Below are 25,586 nucleotides of genomic sequence, written 5' to 3' on the forward strand. Positions count from 1 at the left end.
CCCTGGATTGACCTGGAATTATACTTTTATTACTTTTCTAGGCCTTTAAAAAAAAAAAAAGTACTGTGCCGGTACAGTATATATGGGAGCTTGTATGTATATGTGTTACAGAAGGGTTGTGTGTGTGTGTGTGTGTGTGTGTGTGAGATTATCACACAGGGTGTGTGTGAAGCGCCTAGTGCAGTATAGTGTAGAGGTGCTTGTAGTTAGTGCATGGTGCAAGCTGCTTTCTGCTTGTAACTTTCTGCTTTCAGCTACCGCCGCTGGCTAGCCGCCTCTGGGGGTGAAAAGAGGAGCCGAGTGCGTAGCCTCTCCACCACCAAGACTCCTGCATAACTGGGTACCTTGCAGTCCCAGGCCAAACTGCAGGGGATCTTGGAGCAGCAGTGGGCCGCACCCCATGTGGTGTGCAGGCCCACCATGCAGTGAACACGCCCTGATGCTCATCAACCACTGCCCCAGCTATGGGCAAATAGACCCACTGCCTCGTGGGTTAGTCTTTTGAGACAAAGGCTAAGGGAGCACACCCCAACAGTAAAGCATGTGCTGGTGGTACGCAATAGGTGGGCCTTAACAAGAGCTATGTCCCGGCAGCCTTCTGCAGCTAGGATGGGGAGCTGGTCGTCCTGGGCTTACCCATGCCACCAGACCTACCCCATCCTGGTGAAGATAGTGCTATTGGGTATAGCGGCGCACCCCCTGGAGCACTGAAAATGTTCTTTTGCGCAGGTATCCACCTTTGACCACGGTGAACTTACCTGGATCCACATCTGGTCAAAGTCTGGAAGCGATGGGGTATTTGGCAATGGGAGCAGGTTTGAATAGACTTGGAGCTCTTAGTCAGAGCCTTGCACATCAGCGGGACGGTGTAGGTCGGCAACACATGGGGCTGAGTGGCAGCTGTTCTCGGCAGACCCCTGTGCGACTGAGCAGTCCCTATTCAGGGACCACACTGCTCACCTCAAGCGAGGAAGAAAAGGTGGCCTAAAAATTGCCCACTCAACCCACACCTGGACAGGCAACCGCACCTGCCGGGTCTTTCTACTTCTGTGGTAGAAACAGAAGAAACAAGTATTTTAACCTCAAGCTGGCGTCATGGAATATAAGAACCCTCTTGGACTCATTTGGCAAGTTTGAACGACCTCATAGAAGGCTATAACGACATTGCTGCCCTGAGCGAAACTAGGCTCCTTGATGAGGGGTCTCTAACAGAGGAGGGCATGGGCTACACTTTCTACTGGAAAGGCTATCTCCAAGGTGGACAACATCTGCACGGCGTGGGACAGGCCATTAAGAACACACTACTGCCAAAACTCACTGAAACACCTGTGGGCATCAGTGAGGGGCTGATGACCCTCGTATCTCCCTGAAGAAGAGCCGCTATGCCACACTACTCAGCGTGTATGCTCCAACCCTACCATCCGACAGTGAGACTAAAGACTCCTTTTACCAAGCTCTGGATGAGAAACTAGGGGAGCTAGAACTCCTCCTAAGTGGTGACAGTGCCACAGAACAGCAGATGAGTTTAAAGTTCTGAAAGACCGGGATAGTATCCTAGTAAGGTGGGCTGAACATTTTAACACCCTACTAAATCAGGACTCTGATGCAGACTTCACCATCTTGGAAGAACTGCCTGAATTTCCCTCTATGGACAAACTGAGCCAACCTCCAACCTTCCTGGAAGTTCTGTCAGCTGTCCGCCACGTGAAGAATAACAAGTCTGCTAAAACAGGGAGGGTATTTGTGCACAAGTACACTGCACCGTTACATCACCAAGGTCTGGGCTGATGAGAACATCCCACAGCAATGGAGAGATGCCAGCATTGTCCCTATATTCAAGAACAAAGGTGATAAGGCTGTCTGGGGCAACCATAGGGGCATATCACTTCTTGCTGTGGCAGGCAAGGTCCTGACCAAGGTGATGCTTCAAAAGCTAATAAACAACATCACAGAGTCAATGCTACCTGAGTCGCAGTGCAGGTTTAGGAAGAACAGGAGCACAGTCGACATGGTTTTTACAACTCGGCAACTGCAAGAAAAGTGCAGCGAGCAACATCAAGACCTGTTTATGGCTTTTGTCGACCTCTCCAAAGCCTTCGACACTGTGAAGCGAGATCTCTTTTGGGACGTCCTACTCCGAGTTGGTTGCCCCATCAAGTTTGTTAACATCATCCGTCAATTTCATGATGGAATGACAGCTAGGGTGTTAATAAGAGGTCAAGAGTCCAGCCCCTTCCCAGTGCACACAGGGGTGAGACAATGGTGTGTACTAGCACCAGTACTTTTTAACATATTCCAGCTTCTCCACAAGGATATTGAAGAGAAGAGTGGGGTTACGGTAGTGTATAGGCTGGATGGTAACCTCTTTAATATTAGGAGGCTGCAGGCAACAACCAAACTACACAAAGTGAGGATACTTGAGTTGCAGTATGCAGATGACTGCGCTCTTGTATCTCACTCTCCACAAGACCTCCAGTCTGTACTAGATGCGGCAGCCAGGGCGTACAGAAAGAAGGGGCTGACCATCAACACCGCCAAAACAGAGGTAATCTGCCATTGGAGCGGCAACATCCCACCCACACCCCTTGTCTTCACTTTATCAGAGAAAAAACTGTCAGTTGTTCCATCCTTCAAATACCTGGGGAGCATTCTATCTGAAGACAACAACAATGACATGGAGATCCAGAACCGGATAAACCAAGCATCAGCGGCCTATCAGAGACTCAGATGCCAGGTTATTCAGAACAAAAACCTTAGCACAAAGAGTGAGAGAGATAAATTCAATTGAACAATCAAACTTGTTTCTTCGGATTTAAAAAATAAAAATAAAAGATGATGGCACTCCATAAGGGCTGTGTTGTTACTATTTCACTATAAATCTGGTGTGTGCGTGTAACAACTGTCATGTAGGTGTGTCGGATACCGCCAGATCCTGACAATGTCATGAATCCGTGGTAATTTTCAAAACGCACTCCAAAAGCAAATTAATGATATTCAAATAGTTTATTACACAAAAAGGAGCGACAAACACTTTTCCCTTATTGATTTAAAACTAATAATAATAAGTTTCGGGTAGCCTAATATGTTGGAGCCTCGTTGATTGAACCTCTTTGGTAGCATGTTATGTTTGTTCCATCAAACATAAGAGGAAAATACTGGATTTATGAAATGAAACATTACATGTAGCATTAAGTGGTCAAGTGTAGCGTTAAAAGTACCGGGATAAGTAAAAGTTTACTCATTCATTTTCTATACTCGCTTCAACCTGTTCAGGGTTGCAGGGGCCAGGAGCCAATCCCAGCTGCCACCAGGTGAGAGGTACGCCCAAGACATGTTGCCACCACATCTCAGGGCAAGCACAGAGACAAACAACCACCAATTTTTCACAATTTAGATTTAGAATCACTGATTTAGCCGACGGGTATGATTGTGAAATGTGTTAGAAAGCCCAAGCAGGTGCAGAGACCCCAGCTAAGATTTGAACTAGTAAGGCAACAGTGCTGACCAACACGCCAACCTATATAAAAGCTCTGACTGTAAAAATAGAAAATGCATGTTTGTTTACTTATTTATCAGCAATAATTTCACAACTGTCACAGCCACTGCTGTGACGCCTGGTCCTTGACTCGCCTGTGTTCCGTCTTCCCTGGATTCCCCCATTAGTTTAACTATTTGGTCTTCTCTGCGATTCTTTGCTTGTGTGTTCATGTTTTTGTTATGTCTGTTTAGTTAATAACCCTGGATCTTAACCTTTAGTGTTTCTGTGGATTAATTTCAGATCTTGGATTACCACGGATTTTGTTCCGATCCTGCTGGCCGACTTCTCTGCTTACCAGGCCAGGTTTCTCTCTGTGAGAGTTTTTTTTGTTAACAAATAAACTTTTTTTAAACTAAAGATTTGCTTCTCCCCACTCTGTGGCCGCACCGGGGTCCGCTCTTCAAAAAAAGTCTTAAATTTTACTTGTTGAAACCTGCAGATACCCTGGATTTTCACTCACAAAAATATGAATAGCCCTGTCTGAAAATACTTCGGAATTTGGTCGGTTGATGAAAAAATTGTGGAGCCTCGAGACAAATTCAAATGCAAGGTATGTAGGCTACAGTTAGCTTATCATTCCACCACCAGCAACATGTGGTTACATCTTGAAAACGCAGAAATTAATTTAGTTCATATGTAAGGACATGAGAACGATCAGTATCGTTGATGGGACAGGCTTCAGGGAGTTCTGTCGAGAACTGGAACCGAAGTACCGCATCCCATTCTCAGTCTTGGCCATCGGTTCATTTACTTATTTTTGTGTAAGTAATATGTTGTCAAATATGTTTAAACTTAAATAAACTACCTATACAAGTAGTTATGTCTCATTATATTAGTTTTGCCGGTTATTGATGTAATGCTGTCATCGCCTGGCAGTCTGACTGATCTAAAGCCCCCAGATGCAGCGGACGCAACCCACCGCAGATGCGTATGCGCATCATTGACAAAATGCGCAAATACAGATATTCGAATAGTTCGAATGTATGTGGGTTTCTTTCAGAGGGAATATCGAAAGTCCTTTTTGAGCAATTTTGACAGCTGTAATCCAGTCCATTTGTGTCTGAAATCCTTTCCAAGCAGTGACCAGGATCCTGCTGGTGGTTGACAGTGAACTAGTTATGGATTAAGTTGTTGTAAGAACAGCATGAAAATCAGGCGTTTTATGACGGCTTTTCCTTCTCACTATTCTTTTGTTCATGTTATTTGTGGTGTTCTTTTTAAATGTATGCAGAGGTGTTGTGATACTGCATACACTAACGTGTTCATTATCTGTGTGTTTTCGTCATTCTGATAGTTCTCCTTGTATCTAGCGGTTGTTCACATGATGTAAATCAGCTGGTTCCTGGTCACTGTTTGAAAAGGGTTTTACCCACAGATGATTGGATTCGCTGAGAAAAGCTGAAATACGTATGAACTTTCATGTTGCTGTGTAATATCAGAGATGGTTAAGAGTCGATTGTGGGAGCTGACCAATTCACTTTAGAAACAGAGGTTCATCTTCTACCAGAAGAAAAAGAAAATCAAGAATTTTGATGTTTGAACTCTTGGTTGACTTGATGTGAAATGTCTTTGACTTTTATTGTTTCATTTACTGTGTCTGGTTTTATTTGTTCGTGTAAAAGACGTCTAACATTGTTAAAGGGATAATCCGGAGTAAAATGCACTTTAGATCAATTTACGGGATGTTGGGAGTACATACGTTGAGTTGACATCAAAATCATGTCATTCGAATGTGTTTTGAGAATTTCTATTTGACCGTTTTTAGCCAAAAGTCGTTAGCCTGGAAGTGAATGGGGCAAATCATGTCACCGCTACAAAACGCTATTTTTATACCTCTTCTACAGCTCCAAACAACATAACACTTACGTGGTAGTGAGTAGAGGGTCCCTAAAGCCAAACCGAAGTGTCCCGAGGTCTTCATGTGGTCGGATATAGAGTCCAGAATGAATTTAATCAAGCCAGTACCTTTCCGGAAATGTGTCTGCTGCAGTTGCCGCTACAGACCGTGGTGAAGTTGGTTTGATATTGGTTTGAAAAAAAAGACACCTTATTTCCTTATTGTGAATATCTGTCGAATATCCAATATATTGGTATTGGTTCATTCGTCTAAAAGAAGGAGCTCGTCTGTTAATAAATGAATCATCAAATATTCTGATCGGGACTTCTCTGATTTTTTACATCATGTCATTGTCACTGGGAACAAAACAATGGGCCTCATGCAAGAATATTTTCTTCTTTTCTTCATTTAGAATATTCTTATTCTAAATGTCTCTAACTTTTTTCATATGAAGGTCTCATACGAACACACCACGTCAGATTCAACAAACGCTCCTAACTTCGGAAAAGTGTGTAAACGACCTGTGTAAATGATGAATGCCACCTGTGCGTATTTAAGTGCATTTAAGTGTATATAACAGTGGACTATTTGACGTGACTCCTACGACAGGTCTGGATTGCTTGTAAATTCTGTTCGAACCTGAAAGAAACTCAAAATATGAAAAAAAAAATGTATTTAAGCTCTCTTAAATCACTCGTGCGCACGATTTAAGAACAAATCTGTTCGTAAGAACATTTTCGCCACAACATCTCAATTCAAAGACAACGCAAGAGGGATTTCTTTTCTAAACTTCTCAGTTTGAAGCCTAAATTATACTTTTTTTTTTTAACAAAAGCAAACAAAAGAAAGAAGAAAGAAAAATCTTTTCTACCAAATTTCACAGCAGCACTTAGCTGACCGTCTGGAGAGGCCCAAATACTGAGTAAATCTAAAAGTACATATTAAAGCTGCCGTCGGCAGGTTTTTAAAATTCCGAGTCTAAAGTCGGAAAATTCGAACTGATACAACTTTTAGGTCCCTCCCCCTCTGTGGACGAGGTTGTGCACGTGAGTTCACACCAGTGTGTGCGCACACAAGCTGGGGGCAGACTCACGCTCAGCATGGAAGACGTGGTTGGTGACTGTTCTACTCAGATAATAGATAAATAATAAACCTAACGTGATTGGTTAAAAACAGCCGGGAGCGCTCGATTTTTGCAAGCACGATTACAGGCTTCAGAGGGAGCTACAGATTTCGGGATTTTTCCTAAACAGCCTATTTAATATTCTACTTCCAGAATCCCATGACAGTTCAAGCTAATATGACTAAAAAAAAGTTGCCGACGGCAGCTTTAATCAGTTTAAAAGGCTCCACTTTGAGTAAACTGTAAAAAAATAAAATCAATAGTGTCAAATCAAACTTGTAATTAACATTTTACTGGTTTTACTTTCGTACTTCAGGAGGTTCAGCTTGTGGTGAAGTCTTACTTTAACTTCAACACAGAAACCAAATTCTCTGTGTAGCGGTGGTGTTAAATAGAACTAGAGACTGAAACACACACACAGCTCTGATCAACAAGAGTTCTGTTTATGTCAAGAAAGAAAAAGCCCTGATGGGAATAAGAGCCCATCGATCATTTGATCACAAATCACGATGACTGTGATCTGAAATGTGCAAACTTTGTTTTCTTTTCGCTGGAACGAACTGAACCTGCGTGATCCAGTTTATGCAGGAAAATGACTGACCGGGTCTGCTGAAATCGTGTGCGCACACATGTACAAGATGACTGCATGCATGTCTGACCTCTGACTTCCTGACTGATAATTCTCAGAAGGCAGATCGGGCAAAGCGTGTCTTTTTCTAAACTTTTTCTTCTTGTCTGCATTTCAAATGAGGAGGCGTAAAAGGCACAAGGAGTTGACAGAAACGTCAGAGAACGTTCAAAGCTGCAGTCCTCCGGTCCACTTCCATAAGGAACACTTGCCTTTTACTTCTTCATCTAAAACAAATGCGAGCGATCAGGTGAGCTCTGTCTCTCTGTTTTGTGGGAGCAGAAAAAGTGAAACAATGGGCCTCATGCAAGAACATTTTCGTATTTTTAGGCCCCATCCACACGTAGCCGGGTATCTGCTAAAACGAATATATTTTTCTACGTTTGGACCTGTCATCCACATGAAAACGCATCATAAACGAATATTTTTAAAAACTCCGGGCAAAGTGAAGATTTTTGAAAACTCTGTTTATGCATTTGCGTGTAGACAGAGATAACCGGAGTTTTACGTTTTCGAACATCGCAATATGCGCCAAAACTACAACAAATCTGCTCTGACGTCAAACGTGCGAGCTTTGTTTACTGAAGAAGCATGGATGCCTTGAGAACTGTGGTGGTTATTATTGTGCAGGCGCTGTTTACTGCCTTGATTTTACACGCCCAACTACTGCTCCAAGAGCACAGGAGATGGGCAACATTGCGGTCGGTGATTTACCCCCTCATAACAACTCCACGTAGGCATTACTACTGGCACAGTGCTTACATTTATGTATAGAAACGTCCTACATGGAGTTATGAAAATGTTAATGTTAATACCTTGGAGAATGTAAAAGGAATTGAAAGTAAAATCAAGTCATTTTCATCTTTTTACCATGTTGCTTTATTTAAGATTTCTCACTTGCAAGGCAAAAGCACAATGGCAACACTGACAAACCTGCAATTCAGCTAACAATTGTATGTATGTGTTTTTTCATCAAGCAAATCAATGGACCTAAACCAGCAAAGAAGGCAATGTAGCAGTGTTCTGAGTTGACACACCTCTGAACCTGACCGTGTTATACACGCAGCATAGCAACCCACTCGCGTTGTTTTCTGTCAGTGAGTTCAGATTGGCAGGCAGCTAGCCACCATAACACCGTAACTCCAGCGCAGTAAACAAAACTCAAACCCTATCTTAACATTGGTGCATGGTAAAACAAAGGCAGAGTGCCATAACCATGGCCGCAACTCCGCTGTAACTTAATTCCAGCGCTCTAAAGTGCAGCGGAACAAAGCTAAAATACCGTAACTGATGTTACGGGCTTCTGTCTTGCTACAGGTGTTACACGATTAGCTTGTCTCGGCTTATGCTCACTATTGTCAGGCCAAAGTTAGCCATCTGAATTGCTAGCTACAGGTGGCAAATTGGCGGGTGCATTTGGCTTCGACTACTCAAACGTAACCGAGAATGTAAAAAGCTGCATTATCGTAGATAGCCAATCATTTAGTGCACTTTTCTGTAGCTAGAATCGAGGTTAGAAATGTAAGGAAGTTTATTTCAATGTACGTACCTTGACATGCTTCCGCAAGTTGGAGGATGAATTTTTGTAGGCGGTGATGAAGTTCTCTTTTGGTAAACAGAGCAAACACTTGAAGCGAAAACTATCATTAACTCTCATCTAATCTGACCATGGAGTTGACTTTGGCAGAAATCTGAAGGTGATTGCTGATAGGCTGTCCCAATCAGTGGTGCCTGCACAATCCAATCACGTTTGAGAGGGAAACAACAAATTGAGGGGTTTTTTTTGTTTTTTTTTTTACTCACGGTTATGGATAGAAATGTAGCGGAGTAAAGAGTACAATATTTGCCTCTCAAATGTACTTGAGTAAAGTCATGAGTACTCCCCAAAAATGATACTCGAGTAAAGTACAGATCCCTCAAAATTGTACTTAAGTACTGTACTCAAGTAAATGTACTCCGTTACTGTCCGGCTCTGGTAATGACGGAGAAAAACGAAGCAGATCAGTGCAGCAGTTGAGCTCACGTGTCCGGGATACAGTTTTTTTTAAACAGACTGCCCGCCGTCCAACCAACCCAAGCTGAACTTTAACTGTTTCCACGAAGTTGTTAGAGCTTATTTCTGGCACGACACTTTTTTTAAATGTTTTTTTTTTTTTTTAATTTAAATAGGCCTACAGACCTAGGCCCTAAAACTTAAAAGTTAAGGAACATGACTGATATCAAGTTACTCACCGATGTTTCCTGGAAAGCATGGCCCTTGACCAATTTATGCAATGATGGTGCATGTGTGTTTTATTGAGGGAACATCCGGAGATAGATTACAAACACTTTCTCCGTCTTTATTTTCACCAATAAGACAATCACCTAGGCGTAGCCTACTTTGGATAAATTTGGGCGCATGTCTAAATGCATACGGCTTATTCGCCCGCGACATTCGATGGACTGCGAGTGGCGGGGCTTAAACAGACTGATAAACTCTACAGATGCCGTCAAAGTTGGTTGATCAGTTGTGTGCCCAAAACTGCTTTTTCAGAACATTAAATAATATAGGCCTACAACACGTTTTTTTAAACACCATCCAAGTTGATAAAACACTGATTATAAGGCTGAATATGTTGCAAAACTAGTAGCCTAAAAAAACGACACACATCGGAATCGGTTGTTTAAAATTTGCTTGTTATTTATTAAACAGTATTGTATGATATTTCAGTCAAGCAGTAACTTGCTTTCACTTGGGGTCATAAAGCTTGTTACAACAATGAATACATAGCCTAGGCAAGGCCCTTACGTCTTACATTTATATATTGTAATGAACCATATCAACTTAATACAATTAAAACACATAACATAACATTTCACAACATGTAACACTCAACACTTCCTATATGTCCTTGTTGCGAGCAAGAAAAACTAGCATGTTAACCTTTTCATGTTTGAGAGACGACCTTAAATGGGTAACGATGCTTCCAGCGGTGCTGAACAGTGCACTTGTTGAGCATATGGACATGTACTTGCATGCAATCTTGGAGAGGAGAGGGAAGCGGAACTGGTTATCTCTCCACCACGCAAGCGGATCTGCGTTGGAGTCCAGCGGCTCCTCCTGGAGATTGTGAGCTCGCTGTCAGCTCGAACTCTCTTGGGGACAGCAGCAGAGGTGGTTACTTGTGCTTTTAGTAGGTCCCCAAAGGTTCTCTTTTTGGGGGGTGGTGGCATCGCTGTTTGTTCCACGGATAGGCCTACAGCAGGTGACGCGCCGCTCCCCCCATCTCCCATGCTCAGCATCTCTTCGATGAGCGCACCTAGCTGTGTTAATGTGTTTCTCCTGCCTTGCGGGGAATATACAATGTATCATTATTACTGTGCTGGCTTAAAAAAAGTATCAGTTCTGTCAGTCGCTTTGTATCTACTGTGCAGTCTTAAAAACTCTTTTAGTTTCTCGAGTTGTTCTGCGCGTGCAAGGGGGCGTGCGGTGGGCGGTGGTGGCGGTGGCCTGGACACGCACCGCGGAGGTCCTCTCAGCACAGCGGTGATTGCATTTTGCGGTTATCGCGACAGCCCTAGTATATATTTATTCATGTTTGCTTCAAAGTAATTAAATATACAATCCATTAGTCAAGTAAACTTAATTCGAATAACAGCGGACTATTTTACGAAACTCCTACGACAGGTCTGGATCACTCTTAAAGCTGCCGTCGGCAGGTTTTCAAAATTCCGAGTCTAAAGTCGGAAAATTCGAACTGATACAACTTTCAGGTCCCTCCCCCTCTGTGGACGAGGTTGTGCACGTGAGTTCACACTAGTGTGCGCGCACACAAGCTGGGGGCAGCAGACTCACACTCAGCATGGAAGAGGTGGTTGGTGACTGTTCTGCTCAGATAATAGATCAATAATAAACCTAACGTGATTGGTTAAAAACAGCCGGGAGCGCTCGATTTTTGCAGGCACGATTACAGGCTTTAGAGGGAGCTACAGAATTCGGGATTTTTCCTAAACAGCCTATTTAATATTCTACTTCCAGAATCCCATGACAGTTCAAGCTAATATGACTAAAAAAAAGTTGCCGACGGCAGCTTTAAATTCTGTTCGTACCTGAAAGAAAACGTAAAATACGAAAAGATTGGTGAATGCGCAAATTCTCTTAAATCACTCGTACGCACGACTTAAGAACAAATCTTTGCATACGAATGGTTCTTGCATGAGGCCCCATTAGCTTCAGAGACCTAATTTTAGTAATTTAATTATTTATCACAAACTAGGTTAAATTTGAGCATGCTAAAGCTTATATTGACAATTTATGGTTCCTGTGAGGTAAAATAATAAAGGCCCTTCTGATCCGTTATCACATTGGTGAATAACAAAGGTTACAAGGTCCAAGTTAACAGTGAAGCTTGAACTGTTTTGCTTGATTTATTTTTCCAAAACTTGTCAAATGTTTTGTTTTGAGAAAGGTTACTAAAGCTGGGGTCAGCTATAGCCAAGGCCCCACAGCCCTGCTTTAAAACAGAGAGCCACAGGTTAGTAGAATTTTTCATTTACTTCATCTGTTAACTAATACAGTCAATGAACAGCTTAGAGATTGCACAAGAAAGCTTAAGTTAAGTAGCTACTCTGGATTACAACGCTTTAAGGCCAGGAGCCAGTTAGCATTATGCAAATGTCATGTTTAGTCAAGTCAACTTTTATTGTCAATGCTGCCATATGTGCAGGACATACACAGAATTGAAATAGTGTTTCCCTCTTATACCTGCTGCAAAACAACAATAAACATAAAGTAAAATATAAAGTAGAAGATAAAAAAAAAAAATAAAAAAATTTATATACAAGCTAAAAGATATTAAAAAAAACGGCAGTTGCAAATCTGTATATATATGGCAGTATAAACAGAATTAACAGTATAAACAGAATTAACAGTATAAACAGAATTTACAGTATGAACAGTGAGCTATGTACAGTTAGTGTACAGTAATTGAGTGTATACAGTGCAATTTGGTTTGCAAGATTGTTTAGAGTTTGTAACGGGACTGGTGCCAATTGGTTTGTGCATGGGGGGTCAGTGTCCAGAGTTTTTGGGGCCAGGGGGCAGAGAGGGAAGGGGGGCAGTGCTGGGAGTGAGTTCAGCATCCTGACAGCCTGGTGGATGAGGCTGTCTCTCAGTCTGCTGGTTCTCGCCCGGAGGCTCCTCAGTCTCCTCCCGGAGAGTGGGAGAGTGGGTGGGATGGGTAAACTCACCCGCAATGCTGAGTGCTTTGCGGGCCAGGCGTGTGTGGGAGATGTCTTGGATCTTAATTTGGATTACATGAATGTATTTCAAAGGTTTGGGAGTTGCTCACCGGGAAGGGCTCTTATTTTGGCAAAAGATACAGGGCACAAGAAAGAATTATTGAAAGGGCATAGATCCACGGGTTCAAGGATCCAGAACCTCTAAAGTGACTTAAGACTTATTAGTGCTAAAAAGATGACTAATGACTTTGAGATGCAAAACAACTGAAAAACAACTACAAAATACCATAAAAATCAGTACGGAGAGACTAGGAAAAAACTGTCTTTTCAACTGTCTTCATACATATCTATCTGCCTAATTAGTTGTTAAACTTGGACAACACCTGCTCAACTACATTTAGGCACCTGATAACGCGTGGTTCTGCATATAAAACGGCTTTATTTCCTCACTTTTTCTCCAGTTTGGATGTAAATAGTCTCAAAGCTGACAGTCAAAACATTAAGCCCACATTTATTGTATATATATTGTGTATATATGTTACTTGAAAATGTCATGTTTTGGTGATAAAGAAAAAAGAAAGAAAGAAACTGTCAGTGTGCTAATATTTCCTGACCTAGATGTATGCCGGCCCATTGTCATTGCCTGACTTACTGGGAGACTTTGTGGAACTGGGGCGTCATTTACAAAATGTTATATCTGCATGGTGTGACAGGCCCAATTTGTCTTGTTTTTTTCTGAGTTGGTCAATTACATTTTTAGCTTAGATTTTAGCTCTTAGTTTTCCACATGTACCGTAAATTAGCGCCATAAGTCTTGCCCATAATACAGGATGGTGTTGCCCCCATTCATAAAAAAGCCAACACGTACAGCCAACTAAACAAACTTTTACACTTAAACTTATCCCACAACACGTTAAAACAGTTATTTTAAGCTCTCAATGTGATATAAATTATTAGTAGTAGTGAAATATGTCATTTTTGCGTGCATATGAATTCCTCGTTGGATTTTTCCGTTCTTCCCATTACGAACATTACTCGAATGCAGCGTTTATTCTGCAGTTGCGCATGCGCGGGATAGTGGACGGAAGCCACAGATGAGCGCTGGCGGTCTTGAGCTGCCCCTGTCTTTCTCAATCAATTCGTCTTCAATGACTTGTGCCGACTGTCACTTCTTCAGCTAACTGTCTCTCCACGGCGGTATTCAACCGACTAAATGCTCTTTCTGTCACTCACAAAGAAACGGTATCCTCTTCTCGGCTAACAAACCCGAAGCCTGCACATTACCGGTACGTGCCGCTAACGAACAACTCTTAAAGCTTTGGCGACTTCCCCCGCATCATAATATGTTTTCAGGCAAAAAGGAGGACTGCGGAGCAAGTGTTTGGCTGCCAGATTTCTCTCCAAATTGGATCGTTTGCTAAGCCGGGCTGGCTAAAGCTACTTGCCGCTGTCAGAGTCTCTTTCCTAAACTCCAGTCAAAGATACACCCTGCGTACAGTTGCTAGCGTGTTAGCTAACAAATTCAATGTGTCCACGTTAGCAGTAACTTAAGCCGTGAATACTATCCCATAATCTTCAGGACATAGCCGCAGCTTAAAGGGCAGAATCACTCAGTGCTCTCCTTATGGATGTCATCATTCACTTTTGAAGTGTAAGGGAGCACATAGAGTACATACACGCCTGCTCCGTCGTTCAAGTGTCTTGCTTATCACTAGAGTTTATTGCAACTTGATTCAGCATCTGCAGGGAGAGAATCAGTAAGTGGTGTAAATGTGACAATCCTGCAACGGCATGAAGCACTCTAATTTATTTTAAATAGATTTTCATTTGTCAAGCTCATTTATTTCTCTCAGGTGACCATGTTCCATCCTCGTCTTTAGTTATTTACTGTAGTGGATGTGGCAACTTTACTGTAGTGTGCACCGTTTGGACTGCATGTAGCTGTTAGTGTCATTATTGCTTTGTTAATGATTTGTCAGGAGATAATTGGCCTGTAATCGGTGTCAGTTTACAACACAAAATCTGGACGCAGCCTTATGAATTATTAATGGGAAGTCACCGGAGCAACTCTGAAAATCTGATCATTTTTCAGTTGGTCTGTAGATGAATCATCGGGGGTTATACAGCATGACTGTAGTGAATTCAGACATTGCTTTTGTTGATGTCAACATTAGTTATAATGGAGTTTTTAATATGACTTTGTTGTTTTTTATTTAGTTTTATTTGCCATGTTGAGATAACCGATATCTTGTGTTTTTGATTAGCTGTCGACATTTATGTAGTTGATACATTTTTTTTTTTAATAAAGGCATCCAGTAAATAGTTCCACTTAAGTAAACAAAATTGTTCTTCTAGAATTATCAGATTAGAAACCAAATCAGTTGACCAGTAAGCAGAAATGCATAGATGGCTGCATAGGTGGATAGATGTTCGTCATTGCTTGAAGTTGGTTACATTTAGTCTTTCACAGATAACGGCAGCAACATGAATCAGTTGGTTCTGAACCGTAACGGCGGATATGAAAAGAACTCCTTTGTTGCAGGAGTACGTGGGAGCATCATGTGGAGGAAGGCTTCGGCGGCGGTCCTGCTGGCAATAGCTGTTAACTATTTCTACAACAGCAGGCCGGACCTTTCTGAGCAGATCCTGCAGTACGTCGGCCTGCCAAACTTCCAGACGTCATCTCAGAACCCAAACAGCCTTGAGCAGGCCATCTCTTCCGCCTGGGAGGCTCTAATAACCTTACCGACCCGGCAGTGGAGCAAAGTGGCAGTGGGGTGAGTTACAGAGTCGAGCTGTTACAGATGTGGACGCTTTAGTTATTTTATTTGCAGTGCTGTGGCCTGGAGTCGATGTTTATTGCTGCATCAGTTTTCCTGCAGCTCTGCTGTGCACACGTAGAGAGGCTGCAGCCAGCTCCTCTGGTGAGAAGGAATGTGTTAGCGTGAGTCAGCTCAGATGGCTCAGTGCAAGAAGGAGGTGCCCCAGTGAATTATATTGCTTTACAGCCTATACCGAGTTTACGGCTTCAGTCTGCTTTTGGACAACAGTCTGAGTCAGGGTTTCAGGTGGCAGAGGATGATTGGCTGATGCAGAGGGACGGCCTATATGAGGAGGAAGTGAAGCAAAAATGCTTCAACAGGAGACTGAAATAGTCGTGTGTTTGCATATTTGATTAATCTCAAGATGAATAAGTAAGATATGTTTTATAAATTTAGGCCAAATGGAAAAAAAGTGTATTTGACTTAAGTGGAAAGGCTTTAGAACACAGAAGGATCAGAGATTATGAAAGTTTGAAAATACACGTTTGCAGGATTTGCCTTCACAAAGCCCTCTTATTAAGACACAGATGGTTTTGACACTTAAATTTTATCTCAAGTCATCAACAAGAATGTGGCTGTTTACTCAGGAGGATTTTTTTTTTTGCCTAACCAGCCAGAACATGATGATGATGATGATGATGATGATGATGATGATGAAGTTGTTCACAGTGAAGTGCAGCTTGTAATTCTCTCATAAAGGGTGAATGCCTGTGTCGACGTGGTGGTGTCCGGAGTGGGGCTGCTGCAGGCTCAGGCTGTGGATCCTGGCACCGGCCGGGATCACGAAGTGCTGCACTCCAAAGAGGACTTGAAGGAAGCCTTCATCCATTACATGGAGCGTGGAGCAGCTGCTGAGCGTTTCTTCAGCGACAAGGAAGCCTTTCAGAGGATCGCCCGTGCAGCAGCCGAGTACCCCGGTGCAAAGGCAAGGCCGCCTCCGTCCTCGGGCTTCCCAAGAGGACAGCTTCTCATTCTTGGATTCAGCCATTATTCCAGTGATCTCCTTCCCATTTAATTTGACTTTTGTCTCTTTTTTCCAGTTGTATGTGGGAGGAAACGCTGCCCTCATTGGTCAGAAACTCGCCACCTACCCTGATCTGATGGTACACCGGCATATTTCTGCTTCTGTTATAAACTCTTACACGTGACAGGAGGATGCATTTGTAGACTATGAAAATTGCCTTTTTTGTGTCACAGGTTTTGTTATGTGGGCCAGTTGGTCCTAAACTTCACGAGTTGCTGGATGAGCAGATACTTGTCCCCCCGGAATCTCTGCAGGAGACGGATGAGTTCCACCTCATTCTGGAGTATAAAGGAGGTAAAAAGAAGACGACGCCGCAGCGTCCACAGGATCCACAGCACTTGAGTCAAAATGACCGAGCTCCTCTTCTGTCTTCAGGTGAACGCTGGGGCTCAACGCTGGCACCTCAAGCTAACCGCTTCATCTTCTCTCACGATGTGTCCAATGGGGAGATGAGCTCACTGGAGACATTTGTGGCGAGTCTGGAGGAGTTCCAGCCTGAGTTGGTCGTCCTGTCGGGGCTCCACATGATGGATGGTCAGGGCAGAGGAGTGTGGGAGGAGCGACTGAAAGAGGTCAGGGCCCAAGAGCTTCTTAACCTGTATGTGTTCATCAGTAAAGCCTAGCAGTCTGCGGCCACCATACCACTGGAAATCTAACAAATACCATCTAATTTAAGTGATAGGTGACCCATCCTTCTTGCTAGTTCATATGGAACTCAAAAGTATGGCTGGCTTCAGTGTAGAGCAGTGATACTCACTATTTGTTTTCACAAGAGCCACATTGGCAGAGCAAAATCAAGGGAAGAGCCACTTTTACGACAACATACTAAGTCCCCTTTTGCAAATATGCATTTCTACATATAAAACATCCCACAAAAAAAGAAACAACACAGCCAATACATTTTCAATTAAGACCATATTTGCCTTAATACTGGGATGAGCGGAAGCTGGCATGCATGTCCTTGACTTTCTTCATGTTGTATTTGTAGTTTGTTGTTGTAATCATAGTGAGACATTCAGGATGGGCATGGTTTTTGTGCTGGTTTTTGCCCTTTTTTAATTAAACACCGATCCATTGTACCTGCATCTCGTGCTGGCTAAAGGACCTAGCGTGCACTGGGACGGTGGTTTAAGTGGGTTGCGTTGCCAGGTTTAACAGAGCCCCCTTTTGGAAACACCATTAAGACTTAATTAATACTTAATAAAAATACCTAATACTGTGCAGTATTCGCTGTGTGTTATTTGAAAAAATTATTGTTATTGTTACCATATTGTTATAAGCTACTATGCGAGTGTGAGCCACCAATTAAAGCTTGAGGAGCCACGCAATGAGTATCTCTGATGTAGAGGGTGGCAGTTAGAGAGCGAGCAGCTGTCCTGATAACGTTACAGCTGCTCGCCAAAACAAAACCAACAAGAGGGATGTCATCAGTCAGGCGTGAGAACGTTGTTGAGATGCAGACTGCCAGGCTAGAACTGTCTACTAATGGGAAACACTGCATAGATTTTGAGTAATTCATCACAAAGCATGCTTTATTATTATTTAATACATTCTGACCTGTATCATTTTGCGGTCTTTACTTCCTGTTTCCAGGCCGTGGCAGCCATATCTGACATTCCGAAAGACATTCCCATCCACCTGGAGCTGGCAAGCATGACCGACAAAGACTTCATGAACAGCATCATGCAGGAGGTACAAATGGAAAACAGGAGTGATGATTGATTCTTTCACTGGGAAAAGATGAATGTGCTCAAATCCCAGAGATCCCTAAAGAGTTCGGTATATTTAATTAAAGTTTTTTTTTTCTTCCTGCTTCCTGTTAGCAGGTCATGCCCATTGTCAGCTCCATTGGGCTGAACGAGCAGGAGCTGCTCTTCCTCTCTCAGGCGGCGGAGGGGCCTCATTCAGCTATGACTGCCTGGAAAGGCATCCCAGACGTGGGTCGGGTCAGTGACATCCTCCTCTGGATCCTGGAGCGTCATGGCCGCAGCGACCTGTCGTCCGAGGCCGATCTTACCCGCATTCATTTCCACACGCTGGCCTTCCACATCCTGGCCACAGTGGACGGGTACTGGGGGAATCAGGCGGCGGCAGTGATGGCTGGAGCACGGGTGGCCAGCAGTCAGGCCTGCGGCCTCCAGAAGGTTGACGTTGACAAAGTGGAGCTCAAGGCCCCGCTGGAGTTTCACAGCTCTCACACTGAGCCACGGGAGCAGCTGTCCCTGAACCCAGAAGAGCCCGTTACCGTGTGGCATCGTGGAAACGTCACCTTCCACCTCGCACCGGTACTGGTCTGCAAACGGCCTCTTCGGACAGTAGGGCTTGGGGATGCCATCTCTGCAGAGGGCCTAATTTACACAGAGTTAAAGACCCAGCAGCCATTTTGAGACTACCTTTAAGCTAACACACTATTTGTCTGGGAAATGTTGATAAGAAGAACTGAAAATGGCCGGCAAACTCACCTGCAGCAGTGGTTGCTGCGCTGTAGTCGTGGTTACTGAGCCTTTTGTCCATGATTCAGGTACATTATTCCCAAAGCTCTGCTGAGTTAAAGTGAACAATGGGGACAGTTTCAAAAAGCCTGCTCAGCCTCCTCTGTTGTCCTTGCTTTAACGCTGCAGCAGACAGAGAACTGAGCAGAACTGGATCTCACTGAGCTCAGAGGAGACCTCACTCCATGCGCCGGGCACAGCTCAAAGTCATCATCACAAACTCCAAGGACCTTTCTTTTTCTTTTCTTTTTTTTTTTTGACCTGCATCTCTTTAGTATGCTGTGCCTTTAGAAAAAGAAGAAATATTATCAACTATTTTAGCCATATTTCAGAGCCAAACAAAGGCAAAGCTTTGCGTCACTCACCGTCTGACACGTGTACGTTAAAAACTGGAAACCGTGTCAGATCAGATAATCTTGGCGTTCTTTGTTTTGTTTTACTTTTGGTGCATTCACTCCAGAGAACCTCTAGAAAACTTGAAAGCTCCTCCGACCCTGGATGTCCCGGGTTCGACTTGCATGTAATGACTCGACTTTTGTTACTTGCCGCGAGAGAAAGGAGATTCTGAACGTTTTTGAGTCTCCTCACCGTTTGACCAAAACACTCCCACTATAAAGATGCTTTTAGTTTAGAGTTTAGAGGCTTTTTAGATGTATGATAAACTCTTACAGTCATAAATGGTAACTATAAATCATAAATAATTGTATCTCTGTTTATAAAGTGAATAACGTATAATCAGATGCCAGCTAATTACCCAACGGGCTCTGTTACAAACAGAAAGTTAGGGAGATTCAAATTTCGAATGGGTTGTCGGTTGGAAGGTGTTAGAATTTCTGTTTGTGGGTGTTTTTTTTCTTTAGTACAAGCTCTTTCTTGTTTAAATTGATGTGCTTCTGTTAAGATTCAGATATGTGACATGATTTGTAATCCTTGGAGTTGGTCTGTGTAACCAGGTGGCAAGAAAAATGCTTCATGGTGGGTAGTTTGTTATCTGTGAACTTCTTTGACACTCCTGCATCATGTTAGAGGGACAGTACCCATAACTGTCAGAGCAATGCTTTTGTATACCTCAGATAGCCTCTTAAGGCATGCAATAATAATGGAGTCTTACTGCAAACATACGTGGAAAAAGGCACGCTGCATTTGGTTTCAGCGGAATAGATTTTTTTTTTTTTTTTTTTTGCACTGGTAGAAGCGACGGATGTGCCTGCAAAGGTGAATGTAACCTTACCCCCGAACCACCCCCCATTTGTTTGTTTTGGGGTTTTTTGGCAAGTACAATCTGTTAAAAGTTTACTCATTCAGTAGTCTGTGTCTCATGTTTTTGATATTTGTCACAAGTTTCTTTTACTTCCTCTTTGTTCTTTCTCATTAAATTGTGTATTGAGGGGTATTATTGTGATGGGGCTGCTTATTTTATGTCAGTGTTGAAGAACATATGTTTTAGTACAATGGTAATAAGCAATAATTTGGAAATTAATTAATTATATTTTGACAGTATTACAGTTTTGTGTCACGTTTAAATTTTAAAGGACAATAATGAAAATGACCCTATTTGAAATAGTTAGCCGTAATTGGAATAAACTGTTCTGTGTTCTAAGACCATATTTGTCATTGAATACATTACAAAAAAAAAAAACGTTTAAAAGTTTCAAACAGTAACTTGAAGTCTGCTCAGTACTAAAACGGGCAGTTTCCCACAATAACTGATTAGGTTTTAGCCGTTCTCTGATTGATGGAGAGATGACATGACAGGAAATCGCGCAAGTACTCCGGATAGCCCATTGTACGCGTCTGCCTGTGATTGGCTGAAAGGCCCCACTACGTGACCCAATCACAGCCCTGTGCGTTTTTTTCGCTCCACCCGGAAGTCCCGCCTCTGACAGCGCCATCGGGATCCTGGAGGTTTCAGTCCCCACCCAGGATACAGCACATTCCCCCCCCTCCCGGGCCATATAAAGCTTTCAGAACTACCAGGCTGTCTCCGGGCTGTAAATTTTTCCTCTCGTTGATGGTTAGACTCTGTGAGAGAAGGATGAAGTTCCTTGTAGCTGTTACGGTCATTGTGGGATCCCTGATTTTTCTCGCTTTCCCAAATGGCTCATCTGCGGACGAGAAGAAGAAAGGCCCCAAAGTAACGGCGAAGGTAGGTTAGCTGAGCTAGCTTGTGACAGGATGGGGAAAAAAAAAATCAAGGCTCTTCCTCATTGCTAAACGTTAATGCTAACCGGTAGCTGCAGCTGGTTAAGCCACGTCACACGCTGGCTGGCTGGCCTGCATCCTTTGCAGAAATCAGAGCTAACGTTAGCTACCAGGCGGCTAATATTAAATACCGTAGCTATCACTTTAGGTTAAATCCAAACAAATAGACTGACTTTCCAGTTGTGTGACCAGATGCATGACATCAAATCAGGGTCACGCAAAATGAGATGGGCATGCTTTTTGCTTCCTTAGATCGCATTCGTCCTCTGGACGTAACCTCGGCTGTGGGTAAATTCACCATAGAGCCTCGAACATTACGCCAGGACAAAACTGTTGTTTAAGTCCCGCTCTGTCTAACCTAAGCTCTCCTCTGGCTGCAGCTCTGGAGGATCTCATTGTGCCTGCAGGTTTGTCCACGTCTACAGAGACAAGGACGCTCAAAACTGACCCAGTTTGGGATCCCATATTGGGATTTATTGATATGAGTGATGTCCAACATTGTGGTTCCATCGATGAGCAGTTATCCCAACTCATCTTGTTCAGACTTTAAAAGTGTCAGTAAAAATGGATTTGAACCTTGAGGTAGAAGCCAGTACTTCAAATAACGTGGCAACCTGGACTTTTTTTTTTTCTTCTTCCTCCCCCCCAAGGTCTTCTTTGACATCAGAATTGGAGATGAAGATGTTGGAAGGGTTGTCATCGGGGTGTTCGGGAAAACGGTTCCCAAAACGGTGGACAACTTTGTCGCACTGGCAACCGGAGAGGTGAGAAACGCAGAGCCATTCTATTTTTTTTACTGAACTTTATTTATTTCTTTTTTATTTTTTTGTTCTAAAACGTCAGATACCGTTGGCTGCTATCATTTCAGCCCTTCCGAGCTTTGTTTACAGTGCTTTTGTTTATTCTACTTGAATAGAAGGGATTCGGTTACAAGGGCAGCAAATTCCACAGAGTCATCAAACAGTTCATGATCCAGGGTGGTGACTTCACCAGAGGAGACGGCACTGGAGGTAAAATATGACTTGACTTTGTACATCAGAACGCAAACATGACTGTACATAACATCATGTCATTATCCGTGGCTAAGAAAATGTCTTCAGATGAAATGAAGGGGAACATTTGGCAGCAGTCATGCAAATAAGGCGCAAAGGCCATAGCGGAAGAAACTAAGCATGACCTAATGTAATCTTATAAAGTTTTTTATTGTAGTGAATAAATGTTTCCATTTTCTCACATGAAGGCAAGAGTATCTATGGAGACCGTTTCCCTGACGAGAACTTCAAGCTGAAGCACTACGGCCCTGGCTGGCTCAGCATGGCCAATGCTGGCAAGGACACCAACGGCTCCCAGTTCTTCATCACCACAGTTCAGACTCCATGGCTGGACGGCAAGCACGTCGTCTTTGGAAAAATTCTTGAGGGCATGGTGGGTATCGCTGCATTTCCTCCAAGATCCCCCAAAATATATGCATGAAAGTCTTTCCATTTATTGAGGGGAACCCCCCACACACACACACACACACACACACACACACACACACACACACACACACAAACAAAACTCGTGTCTCGGTATTAGCTGCATTTGGACAGAGCAGTTCGAAGAACGCAGCTCTAAGAACGGTCCTCCTCGAATTTCGTTCTGATAACTGTCCTTCCCCAGTGGAACTGTTTCAGTTTGCATTCGCACATGAGTCGGGACCTGATAGACTGATGGGACGCAACCGCCTGCGACAGCGACGTGTTACTTTAGCGCCGCATTCAACAACAAAACAAAACCCGCAAAAAACACCACAAAGAAGCTAATATGGAGAGCGGGGAGGCCACCGTGTTTATGGTCTGCATGATGGTGATATTAATCATGGACGATCACATCAGGCGTCTAATATCGAGGCTGGAAAAGCTCACAGAGAGAGTCAGGAGACGAAGGATCGAGGGCAGACGATACTACTTCGTTTCATGAAGGAAGGAGAGCAGAGCGCTGCAGACAAAGGAGACCACGTGTAAGTTTAACTTATTAAACACGCGCAGGTTGTGTCCGTGCTGTATGAGGAAACATTTCAGCCGTGACAATATGACAAGGAGCGTAGCTACCGACCACCAAACACCTCCGTCAGATGTGTTCCTATAGAACCCTGAAAAGACCCAGCCTCGGAGAAGGAGCTGAAATAGTTACAGGAACTGAGGGCGATGGTCCCGAGTTCCTGTATGTGCGAATGTGGGAGAAAACGGCCCGGTTCCTTAGAAGGTTATAGGAACTGCCAAAGGTTTCTACTGTGCGAATGCGGCTATAGTTTGGGGTTCGTTTATGGCAGCACGTCGGTATCTGCCTGCATTGATCTCATACCTCGTGGAGTGATTAATTTTGGAGCATTTTTCCAATGTAGTTGGGGTTTGTATGCAGCCTTCTAAAAACTTAAACGTTTGTGGCCCTTGGAGATGTTGCTAAGTGTAGATCAATGCCGGCTGGTTGAAAGTTGGCTTTAGACGAAAGGGCAGAGCACGGAAAACTAGAGTAGGAAGAAGTGCAGGTGTACGGCGGCGCTGGACAGTCTTCATCATTTAGCGCTTGGTTTCACTCCCATCACAAAGCAGATCTTTGTCCACCGTCTCTTTTCCACAAGGCTAAAGGTCCAACAACGGCACTAAAAGATGAGCCCACAGCTCAGACCACATACGTTCCACATACTTCTGAGACTGCCCCCAAGTGGCTGATAAATATTATATTTTCCCTCTAAAGGCCTCGGTGTGCTACTCTGTAGCTATCCGACTGCGTGGTCACGCAGAGGCTATTAATCCTTTTGAAGTTGCGGATACGCAAGGCAATTCGCCTCCCGATCAGTAGGCGTCGCTACGTTAAACGACCCAATCTCGCGACGTCCATCGTGAAAGTCGTTGATTGATTATTTACCTTCCGGCTCCGTTCCACCCCTCGCAGCGCACGATGGCGACCGAGAGAGAAAGACTGTTGTTGGAGCTTATTGATATTGAAATGCAAATAATTTTGACCAAATGTTGACTGGCAGACAGTAAACTCCTGCAAAAATGGCGGTGTTGTTGTTCTGAGAGGAAGGCGCTAAACCGGAAAAGTGATTCCGGAAATTATGTTGTTAGCCGACCAATCACAACCCTTGCGGTCTCCGTCTCTTCGACGGATGGATAGGAATTTTGGCCGAAGCAACGGAGAGCGTCTCCGGGAGGGTCTCCAACAACGGAGAGGGCTCTCCGTGGCCTTTCCCAGACCACTATAAATCAGGCTTAATATTGTTTTTACTTCCACCGGTCCATCTGCTGCGGGCCAGCAGCTCGGGCGCGTCTGGTCACCTTTTCCTCTGCTCAAACCACCATTCTAACGTCTTCCTTTTTTGTCTTCCAGGATGTGGTGGAGAAGATCGAGGGCACAAAGACGGATGGCCGCGACAAACCTCTTAAAGATGTCACGATCCACGACTGTGGCAAGATCGAGGTGGAGAAGCCATTTGCGGTTGCCAAGGAATAGAGCGCTACTGTAAGGGCAAAACGGTGGGAGGGGGGTTTTAAAAACAAAAAAGTTGGACTGGGGGTTTTTGGGTGTTGAAGGAATTGTGCTGGCCACCTTGTTTTATCTCTAATAGCCATGCGGTCCAGGGGAAGGGGCCGCGGGCCATCTGACGTTGGTGGCTGCCATCTTAACGCACCAGTCGACCGTTAACGCAATCATGACATCACTCTGGGTCCATTTACCAACAAGCATTCCAAGGTGCACTTAACTGTTCATTGTTGGAGTATTTTGTAAAAAGAGAGGGAAATCTGAAATAAAGGTTTCAAGTTTTGTTAATTCTGTGTAAAGTTTATTACGCTTTCTGGTAAGTGTCTGCTCCCTCTTATTTTTGTTTAGATTTTAAAGTAGATTTTATGCACCCTTAATGTAGGATCACTCATCTTATTAGCACTAGGAACGCTGTTTCTTGTGGTGTTATAGGTTTTTATCCTGTCCGACTCCTCCAGCATAAGGCAAATTGCAAAGCTCGAGACTGACAGAAGCATGGATTTTTATTTTGCTCAGATTTTTACTATAAGCAGGAAGAGGGGGGGCATCACTGCCATATGTTGCAGGCTATTTGTTTTCTCACATATTGCATGGCTTTTAGGAACAAATTAAATGCTCTGAACAGTTTTGAGTGATCACCTTGACATAATCTGTAGCTGTTCTCAAGCTTTACTTATTTAGATCTATCCTTTTTTTTTTTAAATCAGGATTGATCTACACTGTTGAAACATTCAGCATTCAGTCATTTAAAATTGAAGTAAGGTCGAATAGTCTTTTCTGCTTAGGAAACAGTGAAAATGACCCGGCTGCGTCGACGTAGCCGCCGTGAGGTGGAGCCGTTTGAATCCTTTGAGTCCTTTGGGAGAGTATGGATATGGTTCCCACCCACAGTTGCTTGTGGTAGCAACATGGTTCTTGTAGATGAATGGGAGGGAGCAACCTATGTCAGCATCTTTCACTCTTATGCCATTTTCTCCTTTTTGAATGGCTAACCTTGATGATAAAGTAACAGAATCTATCTTGTTCTACAGCTGCGATTATGTGTGATCCAGCGTCTTTGTAACAATGTGGTAGGATTGCCGTAGACAAATTATTCAAGAGCGCTTTTCCTAAAAAGTTTCAATGCTGCACCTCATCACAGCCGAGTGTCACTGGGGTCAGATTCTCTCTGC

General features: G+C 43.5%; 2 protein-coding genes across 3 annotated transcripts; both read left to right on the forward strand.

Annotated features, from left to right (window-relative positions):
- Positions 1 to 13,416: 13,416 nt before the first annotated feature.
- Positions 13,417 to 20,075, forward strand: adpgk (ADP-dependent glucokinase). Of its 2 annotated transcripts, XM_075470397.1 has the most exons (8): positions 13,417 to 13,632; positions 14,889 to 15,123; positions 15,868 to 16,093; positions 16,209 to 16,271; positions 16,366 to 16,486; positions 16,568 to 16,764; positions 17,786 to 17,884; positions 18,019 to 20,075. In XM_075470397.1, exons 2-8 carry the CDS (start codon positions 14,906 to 14,908, stop codon positions 18,577 to 18,579), a joined length of 1,485 nt encoding a protein of 494 aa, XP_075326512.1. In that variant the 5' UTR covers positions 13,417 to 13,632; positions 14,889 to 14,905; the 3' UTR covers positions 18,580 to 20,075. The 2 variants fall into 2 exon arrangements, with proteins under 2 accessions (XP_075326512.1, XP_075326511.1); XM_075470396.1 differs by lacking the exons at positions 13,417 to 13,632; positions 14,889 to 15,123; positions 15,868 to 16,093; positions 16,209 to 16,271 and having other exon boundaries at positions 16,335 to 16,486; positions 18,016 to 20,075.
- Positions 20,076 to 20,597: 522 nt separating this feature from the next.
- ppib (peptidylprolyl isomerase B (cyclophilin B)) lies at positions 20,598 to 24,702 on the forward strand. The gene is made up of 5 exons (XM_075470398.1): positions 20,598 to 20,830; positions 21,537 to 21,650; positions 21,803 to 21,896; positions 22,127 to 22,311; positions 24,262 to 24,702. Exons 1-5 carry the CDS (start codon positions 20,696 to 20,698, stop codon positions 24,382 to 24,384), a joined length of 651 nt encoding a protein of 216 aa, XP_075326513.1. The 5' UTR covers positions 20,598 to 20,695; the 3' UTR covers positions 24,385 to 24,702.
- The last annotated feature ends 884 nt before the right edge of the window (positions 24,703 to 25,586 follow it).

The sequence above is a fragment of the Odontesthes bonariensis genome, chromosome 7 (assembly GCF_027942865.1).
Source record: "Odontesthes bonariensis isolate fOdoBon6 chromosome 7, fOdoBon6.hap1, whole genome shotgun sequence".
NCBI lineage: Eukaryota > Metazoa > Chordata > Actinopteri > Atheriniformes > Atherinopsidae > Odontesthes > Odontesthes bonariensis.